This window comes from Gouania willdenowi, chromosome 21 (genome assembly GCF_900634775.1).
Source record: "Gouania willdenowi chromosome 21, fGouWil2.1, whole genome shotgun sequence".
NCBI classification, from domain to species: domain Eukaryota; kingdom Metazoa; phylum Chordata; class Actinopteri; order Blenniiformes; family Gobiesocidae; genus Gouania; species Gouania willdenowi.
This window is the reverse complement of record NC_041064.1, coordinates 20210324-20236971: the sequence shown is the minus strand read 5'-3', so window position 1 is coordinate 20236971 and position 26648 is coordinate 20210324. Positions and strand designations below refer to the sequence as shown.

General features: G+C 37.7%; 1 protein-coding gene across 2 annotated transcripts in view; it reads right to left on the bottom strand.

The window, feature by feature from the left end:
• The window catches only part of htr2aa (5-hydroxytryptamine (serotonin) receptor 2A, genome duplicate a), a 41256-nt gene that overhangs the window by 1920 nt on the left and 12688 nt on the right, over positions 1-26648 (bottom strand). For both annotated transcript variants that reach the window (XM_028436383.1, XM_028436384.1), the window contains one exon: positions 12204-12404. In XM_028436383.1, coding sequence (XP_028292184.1) covers positions 12204-12404 — 201 coding nt within the window. The remainder of the gene's footprint in view (positions 1-12203; positions 12405-26648) is intronic.

The window sequence follows — 26648 nt, the reverse complement described above, 5'->3', positions numbered from 1 at the left end:
ATCCAATAAATAATACTAATGAATAAGTTTGTTCAATAAAGTGTCTGTCCTCGTGAATCAATATTTTTCTTTATAAGGATTTAATTAACATGACCCTGAAAACTGAAACAAGCGGGACAGAAAATGGATGGATGGATATATTTTCATTAATTAAATAATAATAGTTTGCAGTAACATAAATGAATCTTATCTTTACCAAGAAGGGAATATTTTCACCGGCATTCATTCATTTATTTGTCTTTTAGCAGGATTACATCAAAAGTACTTTTTGACATAATCATAATCGTACTTTTTTGACAAAATTTCAACCAAAGAGAGACTGTACGTCATTAACTCATTGAGTGCCATTCACGTCCGTAGACGTGAATTGTGTTTTTCGGCTGGGGTTGCTAGGAGACAGTGTGACGAAGCTCTCCCATGAACTTTGAGCTTGTACCGTGATGTAGTGACCAACTGGTGCCTTGTAGCTGGCAGCAGAGCACCTTTGAATGAGAGATCACCCGTAGTGGGCAGAGCTCAGAGGGAGAGGAAAGGCGTTTACAAGCCAGAAAATGAATCTACGAGAGTTGATGCTGAAGTTCCCACCAGCTCACACTCGACTAGAGCATGTGTGGAACTAAGTGGTCTATTGAGAGTGTCGCGATGGTGAGATAAAACGATTGAAAAAATGGGGCAAGCGGTGACACTCGGCATGTCCTAGGAGGAGGAGGAAGTTGCGTGTGTGGAGAATGACGGGGGAGAGACTTGGAGGACGGCCAAAATACAGTAAGAAATCCATTCAACTCTGACATAGATTGCAAAATAATAATAGTGTTGCCATCAAAAGCCCGGTTTCAGTGTTGTTTTTGTAGTTTTATGGAAGGAAACCAATGTTGAAGTGTCACTAAAGCAAAAAAAGAAAAGTGCTTCAAAGTCACTAATTTGTGTGATACGTGCCTTTATTCAACTGCGGAAGAACAAAACAAGCTAGAAACAAAATTCTTTTTTTCTGATGAAATTAGAAACTTTAATCTTTCAGAATCTGGTTCCAGATGTCAGATTGTCATAGTACAAAATATTCTGTGGGCCTTTAAAAATTAGTCAAAATGCTCAAAAACGGCTGGCACCGAGGGGGTAGAAATTTTGAAAATGGCTGGCACTGAGTGAGTAAAAGATTCCATTAAATTAAATTTGAAATCAGATTATTATAATAATTCTGGATCAGTTTCAAAAAAAAAAAAAAAACCATATCTCCCATCATTGACGCAATTTCAAAAACTACTACCTCGATTTTTCATTGACCAATTTTTATGACATTTCACTCAATGCTGTCAGTTTGGTCCCTAATCACCCAACCGAGTTTTATCCATGTCGAAACCTGATTGCGCATCTCAATGGGATTTTTTGGAAAAAAGGGGGGGGGGTGTTCTCATATATTTGGGCCTACGGTATTGAGATAGAAATGCCTTTAAAGTGTAAATTTATGTGGTATCATGATCAGGAAGCATCACTGATCCAGATAACTGCTAATATTGGCCAAAAAGGATATTTGATTAGAGGATAACCTGCTAAACAGAGAGCCATGGCTACGATATTATAAAATATTCATTTTGGTACGATGCATATTTCATTTCAGTGCATTCAAGCATAGAATTGTCAAGTTTTAGACAAACAGATCAAAGCAATATGACATCAGTCCCTCATTATCTAAAGTGTCATTTTTTTCATTCTGGTTTGGGGCTAAATTTTGACTTTCTCATTTGTCTGCCTGTCACACTGTGCAAAAAAAAAAAAAACCTCAGCATCTGTTCTGAAGGCGGACTATAGGTGTGACAGCATTTCAATGTGACGCTGTGGCCAAGCTATTGGTCAGTGAGTCATTTATTATACACACAGCTTAATGTGACAGTTTTAAAGGCAGCTGAAACTCTAATTTTATAGGGTTGATAACCAATTAGTGCTAATTTAGTCCATTTAGTAGTTAATATCACAGATTTCATTAACATTTTTATCACCTGATGGAAATTAGACTAAGACTAAATGAGAACAAATGCACAATAAAGTATTACTGTAATGACATCTGGGACAATGAATACACAAGTTTATTCCATTAACTGTGCATTCTGCACAAAAGGACAATACAGGTTAATGACAATGTTGGATATCTGGATCATATTCACTCACAACACTTACTGTTAAATCTATTTTACTTCACGGACATAGTAAAATGCTAAACAGAACATATTATCTGCAAAGCTAATAGTAATATATTACCACTAAACTTACAAAAACAGAGCAGTTATCTGAAAGTAGAAAATTATTTCATATTTTAACCTGTGTGGTAAGACTGTAGAATAGCTTGACTGAGGAGCTGAAACAATATTCAAGCATAAAATATTTTATAACAAAATATAAAGTTTATGTAATCTCAAGATACAGGGATGAAGAGCGAGAGAATATTGCTATTATTTATTTTTTCTCTTTTTTTTCTTTTTGTTTGTGTGCATATTGCAATTGAAGAGATGATCTATTATTAATCTTGTGCATTATTATTATTACTAATATTATGTTTTTGTCATTGTTGCTATCGGTAATGGTGTTAGTATGATTTGTTTTGAGCAAGTGTAAACATGTAGAACTAAGTACTCCTTTTAAACATGTATAACGTTAAAGTTTTTTTTTGTGTTTTTTCTTCTTGATTTTTTTTTATCTATTGTTTTTCTTCTCCACTGTCCTTCCATTATGTTAAAAAAATATTTATTAGGAAATGGATTTGCAATGTAGGTGAGTGCAAGCAATGAGTACACTCTACTCTAGGGAATTTGTGAGTTCCAGCTGTGTTTCTACTGTTATAAGCCATGTTACCATTATCTTGTACAGATAAGTGTCTGATTACAGTCATCATATAAAACTGAATGTTTCATGAGATAGAACACTGCTCTGTCTCTGTGTTATTGTGTTTAAAAACCTCTAAAACATAATTCATTTTCATCAAAAGCCATTTTCTGATTTAGATCAAATGAAAGCCCTAGAACTTTTTTTATTTTATTATCATTATTATTTTTAAATTAAATTCTCTCTCTGTGTTCTGCATGTATCTCTTAAAATATGCCATTTTTATTGATATTTTCATTTTGTGTCCAATCAACTTTCATTTCTTTTTGCTTCTTTAATCTATTTTTGCTATATGAATCTTCCAACTGCTCTTTCTTTCGTCTTTGTACTTCATGTTTTTATATATGGAGTCCTTGGAGTCTCTGTAATGTTTCTTTGTATTTGAAACTTTTGGTTTTTGTCCTTTTGTTTGTTTTGAAGTACTATATTCCTCTTAGAAGGAATCAGACGGCTATAAACTTACTCTATTGATGATGTAATCCTTGACTTTTCTCATCAATTTCCCTACAATAAAAGTCAAAAGTTAGAAAAGGACATGCTAATAGATGTTTGAGGTGTAGAAACACTACTTTAAAAGTAGTGTTTCTACACTTATAAAAGTGACTTTTTGTCATATTTGCTAAAGCAGTCACTATGTAAGGGCAGCTTTACATGTAACTAGTAGTTTATGTGAAAAAAACAGACTCATTGAATCCCCCTGCTGCTCCTGCAGCCTTTGGCAGATTGCCAGAATGCACTGCAACCAAGCAAAAACAACCAATCAGAGCCAGGATAGTGTTTGATGGACTGTCTGACAGCTGTTGCTCACAACGGCCCCGCCCCTTTTGCGGAGCTAATGTGCCGTCTTTTTTATGTGTATGGTCTGGAGGAGTAGAAGCTGAAATTGGTGACTTTTCTGCTAGAAAGGTAATTACTGCTGCTTGATTTACATTATGTTTGATTTGTAATTGTTACACTAGAACTCTGTGGTGCAGCACCCATGCCTCCGTTTGGGTGCTGGAAGTGTTGCTGCTGAGGTGTGTGCACATAGAGAGAGAGAAGCGCTGCAGTAATGTTCTTTTAACAGAGCATGTATATTACTCTGATGTTGCTGTCGGACTAACGTTAGCTTGTTAGCTCCTCTGAGGGAGGGACTTTGGAAAGTTTGGAGGCAGGGCAAGAGAGCAGCGGGGAGAGAGGTGGAGAGAGGGATCTGAAAGTTGCGGACTGCACCTTTAAAGGGATGTGTAAATAAATGCAATCCTCCTAAACAACTCATTCAGAATGCTTTAGTATTGTCAGACACATGCTGTGCAGTTTTTAGGCTTTCTGTAAGAATATTTTGACACTTGAGGCATTGTCTGTCATTCTAACACATACTGTATACACATAGGAGATGATCATTTTACTTAGTAAACACATATGTAGCTAATACATCAAAACATTGTAGCTTTAAGCATAGATGTGTGGTTTCATTTTGGCAGATTATATATATATATATATATATATATATATATATATTTTTTTTTTAATTATCAGAGTTTATTGAGCTCTTTGGATTAGCCTACTGAACACCAATCACACAGATGTAAATATAGAGGGAAAGAAATACACATTAGGTCTATTTTTCTGCTTCTCTCCCAGATGGCAATTCTAGTCTCATAATACCATGAACACAGCAGACCAAGTGCAAAATACACAGCAGTGTTTGAAGAGATAAAGATTACCATGTGAGAAAATGGAAAGCAATGAGGTAAAAAAAGAGAGCAAGCGGAGATTTTCACAGAAGTTTAGGAAACGTTATTTATCTTGTAACCATGAGATGACATTGTTTCCAAGAGAAAGCTTTCAGTACTTTTCACTATGAGAGCACAGTGAGTCAACTTTCAATTTTCCAGTGAAGGTTTTACGTGTGAGAAAAACCGAAATATTAGATACAAAAAGGTGAACAGTGATGTGCATCCAAGTAAAATTCAGATTACAAACAGCAGGTTTGAATAAAATCTAACTGATTTGTTGATGTAAGGGTTCATGTAAGATGATATTATCTAATATTATTATTAATAACATTAATGACCGAGTTCATTATAATGTTACTTTTTGCCTAGGGTGCCACTCCGAAGAGAAATAAAGGTGAATTAAAATAAACCAATTGTAATGTTTTAAACCAGGGAATAGTCCAAACCTTCTCAAATACACACAGATGTTCATTCACTGTCTGTCTGTCTTTGGTGATAATAAATGACAAAAAATGATTTCTTCATAGGTACTGTATAGTCCAAAGAATAGCACTTCTTAGATACTGCATGTTCACGGTTTCACTTTAATTAGAGGGTAAGATAATAAGGAAGGCTAGCAGTAACTTAAAAAGTAGGAAATGCTAATTCATGCAATTGTTTAATTTTCATGACATTTTCATTGAAAATTATCATCTTCCTATTTTACAATCTACCAACAAACATCTTTTAACTAATCGTACGGCATGTAACATTTGTAAAATGTAACAAATATGTCATATTTTACGAAGATCCACATTGTGATTTTAAGAATATATCTATTATGTCATATCATATATAGCATACCACAACCCATACACCTGAGGGCACCTCACATGGTCCATGCGGACTACCTGGTGCCGCGGGCACCGTGTTGGTGACCCCTGGTGTAGAGTGTAGTATATGAGAAGGTTTGGACTATTCCCTGACTTAAAACATTATAATGGGTTTATTTTAATTCACTTTTACTGTATTTCTCTTCGGAGTGGCACCTGAGGCCAAATTTAACATTATAATGAACTTAATCATTAATGTTATTAATAATAATATGAATTAATGTCATCCAACATAAACCCCTACAAGCACTTTAATGCCCCTAACAATTGATTAGTGTTATACACTAAATAATTAGCCAAACTAAAGAAAATATGAATTTAAGCACATTTTATTGATCTTATGAACTTTATAAAAGCCATTTAAAACTAGATTACTCAGAGAGTGCCAAATACATTCTTTGCCAGATATTGGTAGTTATCTGGTACCATAATCATTCACACTTTAAAGACTCCTCATTGAAACCAATACAGTAGGTCAAAACGTGTGGGTACTGCCACCCCCATCGTGATCAAATGTGCAATTTGTCATAATCCATGTAATAATCCATTAAGTACTTTTGACGTAATCCTGCTAACAGACAAACAAACAAATGGCAGAGAAAATATTAGCTCCTCGGTAAAAGGTAACAGTAATTAATCCTCATCATGAGGATTAAACAAGCAGACTATGGTCGATGCAATCAAGGAATAAAACCTAATGTGTTACAAAGCCTTGCCCATGCATTGATTTGTGAAAGATGTTTTCACAGTTGGAGGAAAGAGCGAGTGTGCATGTGACTGTTTGTCGAGTTGCAGGAATAGGTTTTAAGTACTGTGAGCACTTGTAGGGGTGAAGATAGTCTGTATTCAGATTCCCTCTCCAACATTTACTGCACAGATCCTTATGGGCTCTGTTTCTTTTGGCTGCTGAGGTTGAATGTGTTGCAATGAGATGACTCAAATGGAGGATTTTCTGCCAAGTGGCAGCAGTAAGGATTAGATGATGACTGGAGAAAGCCTTGACTCATCTGGAAGACCTTATGATTCTGCAAAGCCTAAAGCCTTCCGTCAGTGAGACATAAGCTGTAATTCGCTTGATTTCTATAGCTACAGGGCTATAGGTAAAAATTTCCATCCATTAAACAAACTTTATCCTGATAAAGGTTATAAGGTGCATTGGCGGTGTTTGAGATTCTTGCCAGGGGGGCAAAAGAAAATATATGTATACCGTTTTGAGATTTACGCCAACCACAATGTGTGTAACATATACAATAATGCAAAAATGATTAGTAACATAATTGATAAGGTTGACTACAAAAATCTGTGTCGATGTGTCGTTCATTGTTGTAAATTCATGATAAAATCAGGCCAGCGGATGCTTTCTGCTTCATTTTTGCTGTAGTATCATCCATGAACTGATGGGTGCAGTGTCGCTTCTCCATTTACATTGTGAAGGAGAATTGCGCAATAGAAGAAGAACCAACCTAAAGTCTCAAGAATTTCATTGAAGACTTATACTACACACCTGAGGTAGGTATATATTTTGTAGTCACTGTGTTTTATGGCACTTAAGATATTTGTGTATTATGTAGTTTATATTATGAATTGTGTTGAATTCGGAAAAACTGTAATTAAATCTTTTTACCAATGGGGGGGGGGTGCTGGAAACCATGCCCTTAAACTTGTTTCTTCCAACTTTTAGTCATTTTAAAATTTTATTTATGCCATATTTTTTGATTTTTTGCAGCGCAATTCCAAGTTTGCAATAATATAGATTCTCACTACTGATGACAATATCATCAGCAAACACGATCGCCCTTGGAGAGTCCTGCCTTGCTTAATCTGTCAAACTGTCCATCAGCATCCTTCACCATTAACCTATCCATCACTTTCACAGCACACCACACCACTGTCACGCTGTCCTCACAGCAATTCAATCCTTGGAAATTAAACTCTTTTTTCAAAAATACCACACAGACACGCTTGCATGCAGTTGTGTGCGTGTCCATCCGCTCCGTTCTACTGTACAACATTGCATGAATAGAAACAGGATCAGCTTGTCAACAAAATTCACAGCAGGTGGGGGGGTGACTTGACACCTCCACCATGGATTCAAAGAACAATCTGTGAACTGATGAGAGGACAGAGAGACAAGCATTTTTCTCACACAAACAACTTTTTATAGCGAAATCTGTACCAATGACAGTCAACAAATTAAATGTATATGTTTTTTAATGATTACAGATGAGTGTAAATTTTACCTCCACTCTTATTCATCTGCAGCAGTGATATTTAATTTTATCAGGCTTAAAATACAAGTTTGGGAATTTTTGGTTATTTAGTGCTATATAGATACAAGTGAATCTAATCAAATCACCTTCTTTCTGCAGGTGGTGGGGGAGTGGCATAATTGCAGATTGGGGGCACGTGTCAGTGCCCCCAATCTGCAATTATGCCACTCCCCCTCCTCAAATAGCATAGAGTTGAGGAAGAGCCAAAAGATCTAACATGGTTTATTGTCATCAAATATTTTGTGGTAGCATGTCTATCAGCCTAATGCATGTATATCTATCTATACTATAATGCAAAAAAGGTCTGCATGCGTGTGTGTTTGTGGCACGAATATCTCCCTGGCACACCCACCGAACAACAACAAAAATATGAAAATGACTCAAAATACACAAAACTAGATATGTATACAAAAAATACACAAAATGACAACAGAAATGCACAAAACTACACTTAAAAAGATACAAAAATACACAAAATGACTCCAAAATCACACTACAATGGCAACAAAAAACAATTATACAAAAAAATGCACAAAAAGTCAACTGAAAGATACAAAAATGCACATAATGACATAAAACAAAAAAAATAAACATTTATACAAAAAGTACACACAATGACAACAGAAATGCACAAAAATATACTAAAAGGCTCCAAAAACACACAGAATGACTCAAAAAAAAAAAATATCTTACAGAAAAATAGACCAAAGAACAACAATATGAAAATGACTCAAAATACACAAAACTAAATATTTATACAAAAATACACAAAATTACTCCAGAATCACACTACAATGGCAACAAAAAACAATCATTATGCAAAAAATGCACAAAAACACAACGGAAAGATACAAAGATACACATAAAGACTCAAAACATACATTACATGAAAATACACCAAACAAACAAAATATAACAATGAATTTAAAAAACACATTTATCATGCGCATGTCTCATAGAATTAAACCAGGGAAGTTGCACATGCTATTTTACTTTGCATCCACAAATATACCCCTTCATAACACTAGAGTATGTACACCTCTTTGTACACCCAACCTTCAAACACATACTCATTTGGTCATAATTGACAACTCTACTTAAGCTTCCACTATATGAATACATACTTCCAATGGGTACTGTACTAGTAATATCAATTGATGTATGTGATAATGAAAATGTCAGGAATATAAGTTTTGAAAACTGAATGAAAAATGAGGGAGGAGGTAATAAATGCTACTCGATCAGTCTCCCTTTTGAGCAGTGTATTTATGTTTATAAGTTAATCCATATCTGTATATTAGCCATGTAGGCTACAAATTAAAAGATAATAAATATACACATACTACGAAAGCTTTTCTGTTTGTATTCAATTGCTGTAAAAAAATAAATAGATTTTTTAATTAGGATTTATAATTTACTTTTGATGAACTGATACCTTTTCATGCGCAAATATATCAATTTGTCGTCACCTGAGTGTGAGTGAGAACAACCCAGACAGCACACATGCGTCTCGCCAATGTCGGCCTCAGATCGTGCGTTGGCATTCTGCTCCTAACGCATCATTTTGTGTTTTTTTTCCCCCCAAATTGGTGATACCACTTATGAAGTTGTAGAACTGTAGTGTCACTTCCTTGAAGCTGTTTTCTTTTGGTTATGCTGCTGGAAATACATTTATGATCATGAACTGTCTCTTTATTTTGTACACACATAATAAGCTATTTAGTGGTAGTAAGTTAATACTTGACTATGGATATGGAGATATTTATACTAATTGAAAACATCGGCCAAACGCCGATGTCTCCGCGACGTCTGCCCAATGAGCAAACGCTCTCCATAATACGTCTCGCTGATGCAACTTCATTCATCGTGCCGACTTCGGGAAGATGTGTGTGTGCTATCAGGGAAAACCTTCACAAAGCAGAAGGTGTCAGCTTTTAGGTTTTATTATGATATCCTTTAGCTTATTAACTTCAGCACATTTTGACAGTCCTTTTGTGAAAAATAGTTATGATCAGCATGATTTTGTAACTGTCCTTCATCTTCACTTCGATTATTCTCGGTAGTTACACTTTTCTATTGTGCTCATTTGTTATTAAAAGCTTGACATCGCTGCCAACATTGAGGGTTTTTTTGCCTTTAATTTAAACCTCCTTTTTATTCTTTGGCTGTTTTTCTTCCTTATCGCTATTAATGTCCTTTGTTACTTGTTGGCTTTGTCAAGATGACATTGCGGCGCTTTTATCCAGCTCTTTTCACATCCTTTCTAAACATGTCAGATCTTAATTGTCCCTGTTCTGTCCCATCTTTTTTTTTCCCCAAGTTCAGTTGGGGTCTTGACTATCTCCTCAGTTAGTAGCTGTTGGTGTCAGCCTCAGTCAAATTAGGTGTTTTTATGTTTATCCTGGGAGTTTTCTACTTAAAAATTCTGCGCCTCCTGTGCCTCCTTCACAGCTGATTGATGAGGTTTACCTAATTTTGTGTCATAATGTTGTCAGTGTTTTGTTCTTGAATTAGGTGTGAAGAAAATCTAGTTAACCTGGGGGGTATTTCATCAAAGTGTTCTCAGTCGAGCCAGGCTTATGGCTTAAAGCTGGTTCAGCTAAGTCGCCCGTGACCATTTCATCAAACTCTTCTCAGCCTCCATCTCCCCAGCTGACCCGACCAACTGACAGTGTTGCACGTCCTCATAAGACAAACGAGAGCGATCACAGATTTAATGATTAGAGTGTGACGGCGCATGCGCTGCAGCTTTTACGATGAGTGAGAAGCCAATAGGAACCAATGCTGAGACCAACAGGATGTGACATCATCTGTTACTGAGCAGTGAAAATAAATGACTGGCACGTTAGTGAAAAAAAAAAAAGAAAGACTGACTGTGGTTTGAACATTTTAAAAGTAGTTACTTATCTGATTCTGTGCGTTTGATAACTTTTTGAACTCCTGTCATCATTTATTAAAGGAGATGATGTAACTCACATTTTAAATAATATGCAATTTATGAGACTTGTGAGTGTTTGATAAATAGTTTGTTGAACTCAGCACTAAATGAACAGCGGGAGCAGCAGCTGTGCTGTTGGCTGTCATATCCAACACTGCAGACGCTGCAGGTGCAGGTGAGCTGGGCAATGTGCGCACGTACTGATGTACCTATGTGTCTTTGTCATTGGGAGCCTTAGTGCTCTGTCCTGTGACTGTCCCTGAAGCCCATCCACAGCTTTATCATTATTAATCTCTGATCACTGAATGGACACATTTATACCATGTGGTAAAAGGATCGGCAATGAATATGCATGTATCCTTATATATTGCTACTATGATGGTTTAAACACATGGAGACTGTGATATCTCATTAAAAATACGGTACACATTAATCATGTAATATGACAATGATTCTATCATCATTTGTATTAAAACATTTACCATGATATTCTGTTTGTTTTCCTTTTAAAATACCGTATTAAAGCGGTCTTTTTAACTCCTTTTGTTTGTAGATCTTTATTGAGTGTTTTAAAACATCACTAAACTACATTTTTCATAATGATGAAGTGGTTTCATGAGAATGCGTCTGCAGCTAAAGCCAAGCCTGCTGCTTAAACCTGGTCGGGAGCAGGTTATACCTACGGACTGTGTTACTATGGTAACCAAGATGTTTTCTTGTTGATGAAATTGCCGTTCCAGTGAGAACCCGGCTTAATGGAGCCGGACTCTCAGGTTAAACCTGGACTTAACCCTGAGTTGGGTTTGATGAAATACCCCTCTTGTCAAACATCACATCTACATTTTATTTTTTTTTTTTGCTGTATTTTGCTGTTCACTTGGAGAGCTTTTGCCTTATTTTTTTTTTTTAGTATATTTCATTCTCAATGAGACCCCTCAGGTAGCGTGCCTCCCAGTTAAGGAACCACTGCATTAAGCCTGCATAGATGTGTGCTTCCAGAATGTTTCTCATTCACTCCCAAAATGAAGGGTTTCCTGTTTTATTTTAGTAGTATCATTTTCCCTCTCTTCCTTAATCTGCTTCCTACTTCTTCACACACCCTCACACACTAATGCAGTCAACCATTACCTGAACTTTCTTCACTGTACAGTTTAATCATCTCCTTCATACATGTTGCTGTTGGTCTAATAATTAGAACATTTCTTCTTCCCTGTTGCTGGTGGTTAGAGCCACAGTTTTCCGATCACACTGAGGGGAATGCAAATCTCATTTTGATATCATTTGCATGTTTAAATGAGGGCGTGGACAGGGAGCCACTGAGGTCTTTGTACATGAGGCCCCAGGGCTTTGTTTGATTATAGTTCACTAGTGCTCATCTACTGTCTTGGCAACTTGACAGCTTGACGACCCACTGCTCATATCTCTGCCTGACACCTTTTTTTTTTTTTTGCTTTAGGTCCAATACCAGCCAGTCGTTTCTGCTTTGAAGGGCCTTGGGAAAAAATATGACACACAACCCTTTTGCACTCACCCACTGATATTGTCCACACTGCCATTATCTTGAGGCGAGCTTTAGTGTGGGAGTTAAAGCGACTGTGATGAAGTGGATTTTGTATGGCGATGTAGCGATCCAGAGAGATGGCGCAGAGGTGCATAATGGACGCTGTTGAGAACAGTACATCCAGGTAGATCCAGATAGGGCAAAGATCCAGGGGAAGGGGCCACCCGTAATCTAAAGATAAAGACATAAGAAGAGAAGATATATTTTAGTGGCTAGAGATTTAAAAGCTAAAGGGAACTGAAAAACACCAAATCTAACAAGTTTTCCTCCAAAAATAATGTTTTACAATTGTATTTTTTACTTTAAAGTCTAAATGCTGTGATGTAAATAAAAAGAGACAAAGAAAGGCAGTTTACAATTTGCAGTCAGAACAAATGCAGACCAAATGTACACTAAAGCAGAAAAAAATCCATCAACTTCGAAAAACGCCAACACATGCATTATTTATGTGCAAAAAAAAACAAAAACAAGGAAAGTTTCAAATATAAAGAATTTACATTCTTCCTCTGTTAACAGATGAAACCAATGAATCACTGAAGAAAAATGTGTTTGATTTCAACGTGTCCAGATAGAAAAGTGTAATGAGTCATGCTAACATCTAAAAGCTTTTCAGGTCCGACTTGGATTGAAAACTCACATTTATAAAAAAGTACTGCTCTTTCATGCCTCTGTGCTTTTAGCGTCCTTAGATATTGTGAAGCAAATCAACTAAAATGTAAATGTAAACTATATCATTCAAATTAATTAATGGAAAAAATGACAGCAGAAAAGGAACACATTGACCATTTATTTGCCATTACTTAGATTATTTAAGAAAATCCAGTGCATTAGTAGGACTGATCAACATTTTGTACACCACTGTAGTGAACTTTTCTCTCAATAGTGCTGACCTAATGTGTCTTGGTGATAACTATTAAAAAGTAGAGAGGTGGCACTGTTGTGGAGCTTTTTGATACTCCCCTACCAAAAGCCTTAAAGTGGCAGTATTATAAAAAATGGTTTTGCTACAGTGATATGCATTTTTTTTAGCTTCATTTAGAGGGCCAAGGTTGAAAAAGTGATGTTTCCTCCCTCCCTTGCTATTCCGCATTTAGTAAAAGTTTACATACTCAGGGTTGATTGACCCACTTCATACCAGCTGTAATGGAATCAGATACCCAGAGTTTCCCATCACGGGGTATGTTGACCCAGAGTTTATAGATAGACTCAGAGTTTGTTAACCCTCCTTTATGGAATATCTTCTTCTTTCCAATATTTCAAAAAGCTAAAAGAAAGCTGGACTCACAAAGTAGACATGATCTGAAGACAACAAAACCTCAAGAAACATATCAAGCAAAAGTCCTTTGGGTGTTGCCCAGTGACATGCCGTCAGGGTAGGCAAGGTAGGCAGTACCTACCCAAGGGTGAACTGATATTGTGATTATTTGTTTTGATTATAATATAATTATAAATGATTTATTTTTCCATCTCCAATAACCTACAGTACCTATAAGTTGTGTGTTTCATCGCCCAAATTACTGAACAGCGCTATTTCCTAGAACAGCTGTACAGTCTCACTCCGCTGTAAGACAGAGGGAGGCTACGCCCCCTCCCAAAGGCACGTTGCTCCTCTGCCTCTGTTCCTATTGCATGTTTTTACGTGTTTGCGCATGCGCACTCAGGTCCCCAAGATGACAACCATCTTGGGGCTCTCTACGCTGCATTTGGACGTAACCATGCTACGCTAAATGCTATACGTAAGTTCACAGTACATTAGTGAATTGATGCCATGTGACCGCTGCTGCTACGTTCTCTAGCTAGTGGGCGGGATAACACTACAGACGGGATGACAGCACCAAAGATGATAGAGAAACTTTTATTTTAGGAAAAACGAGAGCTTTTAAAAGATGGGAGACCAACACCTAAGTTACCAGACCTTCAGCAATGGCAAGGTCAAAAAATATTTCATACTTTCCACAATAAATGATACAAAAGGAAGGATTGGCTTTGTGGATGCTCCTCACTGAGGCTGTTCCAAGTTCTTGTTGTTGTCATTTTCTCCATGTTTCTGTGTTTCCAATACAAACAACGAATGTGCTGCCGTGTCATGAGATATATCTTGTTGGGAGAGTATGGAGGCTATATAAAATAATTGTTTATGTTTCTTTAATGGTGTTTTACGATGTTGATTTTGTTAGATGGCTAAATACTTGTTCATGTGGATCTTGTTGGGTTTTTTTCTTGTTATGAATTTTATAGTTTGATAAGTGCATTGAGATGACTTTGTTGGTAATTGCTTTATACAAATTAAATTGATTTGAATTAAATTAACACTTGCCAGCAGAAACATATGAAATTGCCATTGGTGGTCTCGATTTTCCTAGTGCCGTTCTTGAGTAGAATTGAATAAAACTGAAGAATCACATTTTGTCTTTGTGACTTTATTTTGGCTTTGCATGTAAAAGAGTAGGCCTTGCTGGAGGGAACTGAAGCTGTTTCCAAGACTTGGATGCAGAAGTTCATGCTGGATAGAAGCGACTGAATGGTTACCCAGGGCCAACAGGACAGGGTCATCAGCTGGGTCCTGAGAGAGGGTTGTGGGTGGACTGTGAGATAAGTCCCGTGCTTGTTTATCTGAAAGAGCTGAAGTTAGAGATGTATCCTCACAGATGGCTTTATCTGTGAGGATGTTTGTGAGGTATTCTGAATGTGGTCGATCTGCCATTGATCTTTGTTGTGACCTGGGATGCATTCGTGTCAGTCTCTAAAACACCAGTCCCAACATTAGTCACTATTTCCTATTGAGCAAAAAAGTCATTAACAATCCACAGCTGTGCCCGTTCATGAAGAGGCGATAAGTTTTATTCAGAGAGGGGAGGGGAGAGCGTGGTTGATTCTCATAATTGTACAAACTGGAGTTCTAAGGTATATGTCTTTTAGGCTTTTAAGGTCTTGCTTCAGTATGCTGTTTAATTTTTCCTGCATGGCAACATGATCTGTCAAGTTTTTTACAGATAGTTTCTTCTTCTGTCGATACAAATGGGCAGCCTTCTTGTTTCTCAGTAAGCGCAATTTCTTTTTATACGTTTCTGCATTCACAGGTTGATGATCATCATTGATGGTGCTTGGTCCAGCTTCTGGTGCCATCATTTCAAGTCGGCCAGGACCTAGGAGCAAGTCAAATACTGGTCCTTCTTCCACTACGTCCTGTGGTACCATTATCTGTGCATTCACAGGTGTCTTCTTCTGCCGATACACATGGGAAGCCTCCTTGTTTCTCGGTAAGCGGCGTTTCTTCTTCTCTGGGGCATCCTCCTTGGAGCTGTTGTCGCTCGTGTCTATGTGTTTCCGTTTAATTGTAGATGTAAGCTGCTTCCTGCCATCCTGCTCAGATGCAGCCGGAGCAGCTACAGAGCCTGGATACACAAGTGATGAGCTTCCATCAACTAGTGAATTTTTAGCTTCTGGTGCCATGAGCTGTGCATTCACAGGTTGGTGAGCACCATTGATGGTGCTTGGTTCAGCTTCTGGTGCCAGCATTTCAAGTAGGTCAGGACCTACGAGGAAGTCAAATAGTGGTCCTTTTGCAACTACGTCCTGTGGTACCATTAGCTGTGTATTCACAGGTTGGTGAGCACCACTGATGGTGCTTGGTTCAGCTTCTGGTGCCAGCATTTCAAGTAGGTCAGGACCTACGAGGAAGTCAAATAGTGGTCCTTTTGCAACTACGTCCTGTGGTACCATTAGCTGTGTATTCACAGGTTGGTGAGCACCATTGATGGTGCTTGGTCCTTGAGCAGGCCCCTCCCAGTCAAAGTTGTCCTGTGTCTCATTGTTCAATGCTTGTTGATACCGAATGCAATAATTACTTTGTGAAGCGTATTGAGGGTCAGCCATTGTATAATTCATAATTCTCTGTTGTGATGAGCTCCTTCAGACTGCGTGTTGGGTATTTCTATAACAAGCTGCTTGTGTACTCCTGTTCTACTAATATGAAAGGCAGATATGCTGGTTCCAAAGGCTGATGGGTCATATCATGTCCTTTCACGTTTTCAGTAGCCAGAGGTTCTATTTAGCAGCCAATCAGATTCAAGGTCAGTTTCTGTGCTCAGCAGCCAATCAGGAGCCACATTGCTAATGCAGCATTCTTACTTCTAATTAGTGAGTATGTAAACCAACAATTGGACAAGTGTCAAAACATTTTGTGCAGTTTTCTATGTTTTGGCTTTTTTTTTATTATTTATTATTAAAAAAAATAGATACTATTATTCATCTTTTGCTTTACCTTTGAAGTTCAAATGTTCAATCATTCTTCAACCGATTTTAACCATTCAACATGTAAAATGTTGAGTTACTCATTCTCTTTCAGCCATTATCATAAACTTTTCTATCTTAAACCATTTTAGACTTTTGCTTCTTCAAATACAGATAGTTTTCAGCATTTTTTCCACTTACAGAGTGAGAGACTTGTTAAGTGAGAGTGAGGTAGCACCAGTTTTTCAGGGAGCTGACGAAGACCATGGAGAAGCAGCTCGCCATGGAGCAGAAAAACAGAGGTACACATTGTGTGTGCGCGCGTGTGTGCATGTGTGTGTGTGTCAGAGGTGTTAAGAGTACTGACATGTCTTACTCAAGTAGAAGTACTTTTACTTGAAGTACAAGTACAAGTCAGCAGAAGTGGCAAAATTACTATTCTTCAGTACTCAAGTAAAAGTATAGATACTTGAATAAAAACTGACTCTGGTAAAAGTAAAAGGATGGCAGCTGCTCCCTTACTTTCAAACCAGCAAGTTCAATATCTTTTATTTTTTTAAGGACTTGTAGAATACTATTACATGGACATAAATGACCCTTTATGAACGCCTGAAGAATTTAACACTCAATATAAACAGAATTTGTAAATGAACTGTTTCAAGAAAAACTACTGCTGAGCTGAAAATCCTTTCACAAGCAGTGTTGCGGTTGTTGGTTTGTGTTTTTTTACGTCGTGACGTCATATTCGAAGGCCTTAAAAGTAACAAACTTGTTTTTAAAGTGAAAGGTGTAGAAAATAATGACATTGGTTTCAAAAAGTAAGGAGTATAAAAGTAAAAAGTCGGCAAAAAAAAAAAATACTCAAGTAAAGTACAGATCTGCAAAGACTATTTAAACTATGAATTAATAATTATGTCTCTGGGCGTATAACTTCTCTGGTAAATACAAACAACATTTTCACATGAGCATAGAACTGAAACGTACCCTGTATAGTGTGGTCTTGAACACAACACTAGTAAAAAGTCAGCTCCAAACGGGCGAGTATCGTTGTGACATCACAATGCTGAAACTCCTCCTACTGACAATCCTGGCTCCTCCTACCCTACATAAGAATGTGAGTTCCTCCCCCCTCTCAAACTACCTCACAGGTAAAACAAACACTGCGGTTTAATATAGAATATACATTATACAGTATGTCATATATGTAAAGCTACATACACAATGTGTTCTCTGCATTTAACCCCTCCCTGAGGAGCAGTGGGCAGTCATGGTGTAGCGCCCAGGAAGCATTTCGGGTTAATATAAGGAACTGATCAACATCCCACAATGATGAACCAAGGAGATTTGAACCAGTGAGCCTATGATTACAAGCCTGCTTGCAGCATTTGTTGGACTCAGAATCACAATAGTCTCTTAAATAGCCATGTGTTTTACTGTAATGTGCAGTTTTTTGGCTGAAAACAATAACAAAAGTGTGTGGATAGCAAAAGGCAATTGCTATGGTGATCACCCTCTACATAAGTGATCCCTGAAGTCTGCGTCTACAATACGCCCACTCATACATAGACATGAAGGCCCATGAAGCCTGTTTTGAGAAGCGTCATGAAAGTTACTTTTCAGAGGGCCAAAACTCTGGAAAACAAGCCAGTTTAGGAAAATAAACCTCAAATATTATGTTGTTGGGATTCTTAGAACAAATGGAGATTGGTGAAAAATAGCATAATACGGGACCTTTAAAGAGACAGCAAAAGGACTCAGGATTTCTCGCTAATTCACGTGTGATCACATTATATACATTTCTTGGTGGCCTATACCCTTTTCAGTCAGGTGAGGAGGAAAATATTGGCACCCTAAAACATGCATGATAGGGGCTCTCGAAGATCAGACTTTGATAATTATCATTTGTTCATTTGAGACCCAGAGAGTATTCACAACAACTGTTGCTATGTGGCTTAAAAAATCTTAAGTTTTAACAGAATTTCATTGTAAAGGTCAGCTTTGTTTCCTATAATCTTCATTACTTTGAGTGACCTGGTCTTGATAATGAGGCACTCGTTTCAATCAGGGGTTACTATGAAAACAAATGTAGCATTAATTACCCATAACAACAGTAACTGAGCAAATGAGACCAATGACATTTGGCAAATTATGCTGATGGCATCTGTGGTGGGTTTCCCTTTATCTAAATGTTGATGTGATGATGTGAAGAATTCTCCGTGGACACCTTCTTGATATAAACATAACATTTTATTAATACAAAGTGAAGATCAGTGTCCGAATTAGACCCTTCATTGCAAGGGCTGACAGCAGCAAAGCCAAAAACGCTACTCTAAGGGAAAACAAGAAAGCGAACACACGTACTGTATGTTCTGAAGAGAAACCTGAAACCAACATGTGGTGTCTATATAATGCTCTAGCTTTGGCACAGAGAGGAAGCAACAAATGTTTACTGTGGACCTAAAGATGGTAAAAATCCCATTTGTCAAAGAGCTGGAGCTGGAATCAGACACTTTTATGACATACAGCTGCGGTTGCAGAAAGAAACCAGTCTGGGACCAAGGATTCCCGTGTCAATATAACATTCTAGCAACTGTGCTTCTGTGCTGGCTGGGTTTAGTTGTGAAAACATGAATTCAAGCATGAAAAAGGCCAAAACTCAAATTTAGGTAAGAAAAGTATATGGCATTAAATGGATATCATATGAAGCAGTCAATACACCTCACATCACAGCCTGAGTCTGGCACGGCTGAATGTGAAAAAGTCTGAAACAACCTCTAATTCTGAATCAATGGTCTTTTTTTAGAAAACGATGATGTGCCTTCTTTAAGGTACTCTGGGAGTTCACCTCCAGGTGGGAGCGCTTACACATCCCGGGGGAGACATTAGTGTTGGCAAAAGCTAAGGGTTGTGACACTTTTAGAAAGATGAACTCATCCAGACTGCTGATTAATCTGATCTACAACCCCTGTGATGTTTGAGTAATCAATCTGTGATTTACACAGAGATAATATTACTTTGGCTTTTGCCACCTCTTTAAGTACATACTAATTAATTTTCTAATGGACGACGGCAGCACACACATCTCTCCGATCACTGGCACTTTTGTGATTATGGTTTTTCAGCTATTTATATCTGAGACCTGGAGCACATGCTGTGGACATGCTGGCCCACATCACAGCATGTCCACTAATGCTCACGGCTGGGGAAAAGCCAAGTTCAGTGTGAATTTCATCAAGGAACATTTTCATAACTGAATTGTACTAAAATTAAACTTACGACCAGATTCAACGTTGCACACAGTCAACAGTTCAATGGAAACTTAAGAGAACTTAAACCATGCTGTGCTGGGATCAATAGTTGGAGCTTGTCTACCAGCTAGCACAGTTGAGTGCTTGTATTTTTTGTGTTTTACTGTATCGTCATGTACCCTTTTCTAAGCAGTGACAGCTAAACTCATACTTCAGTTCAAATTGCAAGCTGTCATTTCAGCTTTCTGTCATCGGTCGCTCTTCGAGGAACATTCAGTCGCAGGCTATCATTCAAACGTTAGAATTTGTTTTTCATTGGGATAACTTTTCATGCTGTAGTGAAACCAATAAGCATGAAGACACTTTTACAACATGCCAAATTTAGGTTTGTGTTTTTGTGTGCAGCTATTAGACTGATCACCACCTCAGACATGTAATATTTTAATTGTCTTTTCCAGTATGGGCCGCTACTTTCTGAAACCAAAGCCTTTGGTGGTGTATTGATCTGCTGATGAAAACAGCCTCAAATAGATCAACTCTCTTTATTATCTTTCAGGAAAGGTTAAATAAGGGTGATAGTGATGACTGAAGGTTAATTGTTTACCAAAGTGCCAAAGAGTCTGACCTTTATGTGACGTGAGCTTTACTTTGCCTGTCATGTTAAATGTACTTACAATAAATACCAATGTCAAAGAAAAAAAATCTAAACACCTATGTACTATTTATGCTTTTGCAATATTGTAAAGTCTGAAATCCAGTCCATTGTTGGAAGGGGTTGTGGTTTTTCTTGTGATTATTTATCTTAGCAAATGTTGCCACCTTGGAATGAGCGCTCGTGATCATCATTGTGGCACCTTGATTAAACTTGGGTTGGAGTTCACTTTACAAAATGTGTATATAACAGTCCATCGTGCAAGATCTCTCATGCTCCATGTGATGGCGTCACCACTCCTTACAGACCAATCAGAAAAAAAAATATTTAAAAAAATTCATAAAAAAGACTCCAAATGTAATCAATTTCACAACATTTCGAACCTTGACTTTAGTAAAAACATAACATATGTACTCTGACTTTAGTTAAAGCAAAACATGTTGTAAATGTTGGCAACGCAAACGAAATCGAAAGTGTGGTTTTTAAGGTGCTCTCACATGTCCCTCTTTGGTCCACACCATGCTCCGTTTCCTTGTATAGTCCGGTCCCTTTGGGGTGGTGTGAAAGCTCACTCAAAGTCTGGTGCGAACCATACAAATGAGTTTGGTCCTCTTTAAAGGATGGCTCTCAGTTTGCCTCAAGCAAAGCCTGGTGCGGTTTTTATGATGTGAAAAAGGAAACCAGGACCAAATATAGAAAGAGTGACCAAATATAAGACATGACATTGAAACGCAATTGTGACGGAGCAACTCCATCAGTGACTGGGCATGCGGCACACAATCACGCAAACTGTCGTCACGGCAACAGGCACGTGCACAAATAAACCCGCTCACACACAGTGCTTCTGCAAGCACCACACAAACATCACAAACATTTCCACACTCCCTTCCATATTACTCCCACATCATTCATTTATTTCACTTCTTTCTCTTCCCCAAACTGTTAAAGTAGTCAGTCATGGGTTCACACTTTGACTGTTCTATGTTTCACCTGCGCCATCTCATCTACACACGTATATCTTATGCCTCTGAGCTCTGACAAGAAGGCGTCATCTCTGTGTTTATGTAGCGTATATGCGCGAGTTGTCGTAACGTGTGATTATGGGTTATTTTGAATTATTGTTAATTAAGGATGTCCCGATCCGATCACGTGATCGGAAATCTGGGCCAATCACGTGGTTTCAGACTCAATTGGAATAGGACGTTATAACCCGATCAGGACTCGGATATATATGTATATTTATTATCATTATAGGGGTGGGCGGTATATCGGTTCATACCAAATACCGGTATATATTTTTGTTATGTTTACAGTGTAAATAGATAAGAAAGCTCTGAAGCTGCAGAACTAGTCGAACATGATGACACAGATGAGCTTGTGTCAAAAAGAGGAGCCCTGTTTGTTGTTTGGCCAGCAGAGCAAGTTGGATGCAGAGCGGAGGTAGAGAGTTAGACCCAAGTTCTCAAAAGTGCTCCCACACGTTTGTGAATAAATGACTTCAACAGCAGGAAAATCCCTACAACATTTGTTCTGTTTGGAAGAGACGAAACGTATCATTAGCCTCTCTGGTATCTAGCCTGATGCTAGTGTGTGCGCACTGCGCACAGATGTTCGAGGGCGTGTTTGTCTGCTCCGCACAAGTGTTTGTTTGCGCGTGCATGCGTGTTTTTGTGTGCTTGTTCGCGCCAGTGTTTGTGTGATTTGCGTGTGTGTGCATGTTTGTGTCTGAGAATAGATCTACTGCAGTATTTCCTATATCAAGCACCTACAGCAGGACGTGCAGGTGTGTTCTAAATCAACCTCTATCTGCAAACCTCACACACTTTATTTAGTAAGCAGCTAATAATTTACATGCTCTGCACCAATGCCAACAAAATTAACTTGTCAAACTTTTTATCAAGAAAAACATAAACTTCAATCTGTGAAACTAAATGAGAGTGAGCATTAAGAGTGCAGTTCCTAAAAGCACATTACTGGCCTTACTTTACAGCACTGTGGTACTTTTATTCCTTATTTGTTAACATGCCTTTTGGGTATTTTAAGATGAGGCAGAATTAATTTTTATATTACACATTTTTATTTAATCTTGCACTAATGTCTAAAGTGATTTATTTTTTATTTTTTATTGCTTGATTGATGAAGCTATGTCACAGAAAAGCTCTGTTTAGGGTTGAATGTTAAAATAAGGTGAATAAAATAAATAAGGGACATCCTGGATCTGTTTTTTGCTCTTTATTTTTTTATTGTATAATAGAAGTATCGGATCAGGACTGGGTATCGGCCAATTCTCAAAATCAAAGGACTTGGACTCGGGGGCAAAAAAACCTCATTGGGACATCCTTATTATTAATTACATTTCTTGGGGATTTGTTTTAGGATGTCCTTTGGAAAATGCATCTTTCTGACAAGTGTTTTCGTTTTCTTCTTTTGACATTATTTTACTCAGGTGAAGAAGAAGAAGAAGAAGAAGGCGAAAGTATTCTGTCCAACAGGCGACTGACCATTTTGCTAACGTGACATTCTTCAGAAAGTTTGAACGTTGTTACAGATCCACCGGTCCACCGGGTCCACCGGACTATATATGTGAAAGCACCGTAATAGCAGTTTGCGGTTGCTGATATGAGGGCTAGGGTTCAATTCAAGGCAAAGAGTTATCCATCTTTGTATGCTCAAGTCCAGTCCCTGAGAGTCTTTATCCAGCATGTTTGAGATGTTTCCCTGCTCCAACACACATGGATCAAATGACTGTGTCGAGGGAAACCGTGGTTCAGGTGGTAAAGGCGTGGTCTTCTGGTTGAGAGGTTGGAGATTCAATCTCAAAGCTATCCCTGTCTGGATAAAGTGTGTAACTGTTGTTACTTTATCCATTAACACCAATATATTGGAATACATTCAAAAGCCAAACAAACTCTTAAGACATATCCATACATGCTGTATTTGAGATAGTAGGCTGCAATTCAATTCCTTCAATGTAAGATTTGACACTAAAATGTTGATAATCAGTTAGATTGACACAGCTGAATACTATAGTCACTAGATGACAGTATTGCCAAGCAGAGAGTGACAAAGATGAGTTTCAATAATGCCGCTAAAACCATACCAAACCATATCAAATTGTTCATCCTAACGTTAATCTGTTGCAAAAAGCATTACATTTTAAGTCGATTTTGTAAAAGATCCTCTGTTATGTTACAGTGGTCTCCAACTTTTTAATCTAATTTCCTGAGAACTATGTTTGTAATCCCAATGTGATCTGAGCTGTGTAATTGTCACTCCTTAAGTTTCCCTTTGACTTTCAGCTTATGGGGGAAAAAAACCAAAACATGTCATAAACACTAAAAACCAAATTAAGCATTTCCTGAGTGAAGGTCAAGGCCGTCTTTAAGTGTTTATGGAAAGCTTTAGTTTAAACACAAACGTTTTCCAGCAGCAGTTCAGACAGCATTGCACACGCACGCCTGCAGATGTTGGCACACACACATTTAAAGGGCCCATGTTAAGCTAAATCGACTTTTCTGTGCTTTAAACATCATAAAGTGCTATATTGGCTTCATACACATGCCCAAAGAGTTTTTTCATTGATTCCCTCAATTGTTAGTTAGAGGGTGATTTGCTCCTTTCCTACTGCAGGGTGAGCCCAAACACCTCGCTTCAATTTGATGATGCGTTCCCACTTTGATGATAAATTTGATGCGGCACTGAGCTGGAGAAGCCGCGCCTCCAGGAAGCTCTCTGCCGTGATTGACATGTAAACAGACACGCCCACAGAGGTTAGCATTTCAGCGTCCTTCGTGCAGTGCTATGTATGTATTTTCTAGTCTATAGACGCGCCCACTCATGAATATGCATAAGTAGGCCGCAAATCAGCCTGTTTTTGTAGAGTTGCTCAGAAAGTGACTTTTCAGAGGCTAAAACTCTGGAAAAAAGGCGAGTTTGGGAAAACAAACCTCAAATACTATGTTTTTGGGGTTCTTAGAACAAATGGAGATGGGTGAAAAATAGCATGATATGGCACCTTTAACCTTCATTATCACTGTGAAATAAATTTGACACAATGTTATGAAACATATTCACAGCTAATGTAAGTAAATACACCTCGTATAAAACTGATCCTGGGTGTTTTACACACCATATAACTGGACTGTTCACACACTGTCAGACTTCACCCTTGATTGAAGTGTATGCACATAAAAAATAGAGAAATTAAAAACCCTAAAAATGAAGGCAGATTTATGTTTTTGTTCCTGAATTTAAAGTTCATCCATAAATATGACAGCACTTAACCATAAAGCTGTTCACCATATGAGACAAGTTTAGACAAGTATGGAAAGAAAACCCCTTTCTGTTCCTCTGGCTTTAAGGCTTAATAAAATGTGTCCCTCCATTGCCCATGGTAACAACATTCACCTGTGATGCAAGCACGCAACCTTCATCGCTGCAATCACTCGACCTCAGTTGTACGCCAAGACAACAGCCCATGACTCACACCACTGCAGTAGCCACAGGAGATCTTCTTTCCCAAATCACAGTCTAATATTACTAATATCTGTAATCCCATAGTTTGATGAGGACTATGTCTGGGAAAAGATGTATTTCTGTTCTTCCTGCCAGGAAAAAAACAAGTACGGTAAGAATGAAAAAATAAATCAATGTATCAAATCATGAATTACATCTTGAAGGTTTGGGATTAGTTAACAATGATGACTTTTAGCCTTGCCTTTTCTCTTTTTTAGTATTTCAGACTTATTTGACATGTTGACATTACTTGTCTGTCCCCTTATATCATGTTGTATGTAGTTCGATGAACCTTTATATTTCTAAGCCTTTTATCAATTATATTCAACTCTACCAAACCAAATAAAACATAAATAATGCGGCAAATACCTCGTCATAGTCTGTTTTATCCAATCCTTCTTCCTAACCCACCTTCCTTCTCGTACGTCTGTTTATCTGTTGGTGGGGATTTTTTTTTAGCTTTAGAAAACATCATCCTTAACAGCCAACTCTGAGTCTGTTGTGGAACCACTCACTCAGACTAAAATAGAAAGAATAATGGACTTCAATGGAAGAGACATTTCAGTATCCAAAGGACAACCCGTTTTTGTCCGTCGGAGGTTCAGCCAGCGGACATGCAGCGACCTCGGCGGGATGAATATACTGATTTAAACCAATTTTGATCATTTAAGTAGAATCCAATTATGAAAAAAAGGTATTTGAACAAATGAAAAATAGCTCAGGCATTACACCTAATTATCAAAATATCGGTTCCTTTTCGTCCAGTTTGATAATAGTCACATGTTTAAAACTGGTGACAGAATTTTACAATGTGACAATACTTCACTTAATAAATCATTTTTGAGCAGTATTAAAGGTTTGTGTTCAGTATTGTTGAAAACAAGGCAATCTTATGAAAACCATGAGGTATTAGTAGACAATTTTACACCAAACAGCCTTGAATTCCTTATCGCTGGGTCCCTTTCATCATCCCATATCTGCTAATCTATGACCTCATTGACTCCTTCAGTAATTTTGCCTTAATTGTCATGTATTAATACAAAAAATGCACTGTGATTTAATCTTGGTGTTATAACAGTTCAATTTTGCAACTATCACATCTCGCTGTCATGAGCTAATAGGCAGCTTTAACTTCTGTTTATTTATTTTTTTCAAGACAAACGATGATCATCATAATCATTGCTCTGGTATTATTCTGTGACATGTTGTTCTGCTGTTCTACATGGTGCCAACAGAGACTGATAATGGCTTGAACTTACAATAAAGAGAAATTACAATAAAAACAATAATGTTTGTGTGATTAAAGTTATAATTATTTGATGGACTGGAGCCCTTTCCAGGGTGTAACCCCATCACCTAACTTTATGATAGAGATGAGGCACACAGCATGGAACTCTATGGCTTAGGGCAAAATCTAATCTTGACATGTGATGTACAGAACTTTGTTTTTCTCCTGGCAGGAGCTTTAGTGACATAAAATAATTTGAATAATAAAGACTCTCAAACCGACACAAAACGTGTAACAATATGTTCTCAGGTCAAAAATGAATGACGAGGTTGTATGTAACGTGGCTGAATATTTCACATGGATGAAATCAAGTAGTGCTCATGTTTGAAAAGCAAACACGAAAATTGATCAGCGGTGAATCACAAAACGGTGTATGGAACTGTTCTCAGCCAGCTGTCCAGTAAAAGGTGACACACAAATAAGATCAACAAAAACTGAAAAAATAGACAAAGGAGATTTGATGAATGCTGGGGTTTAAG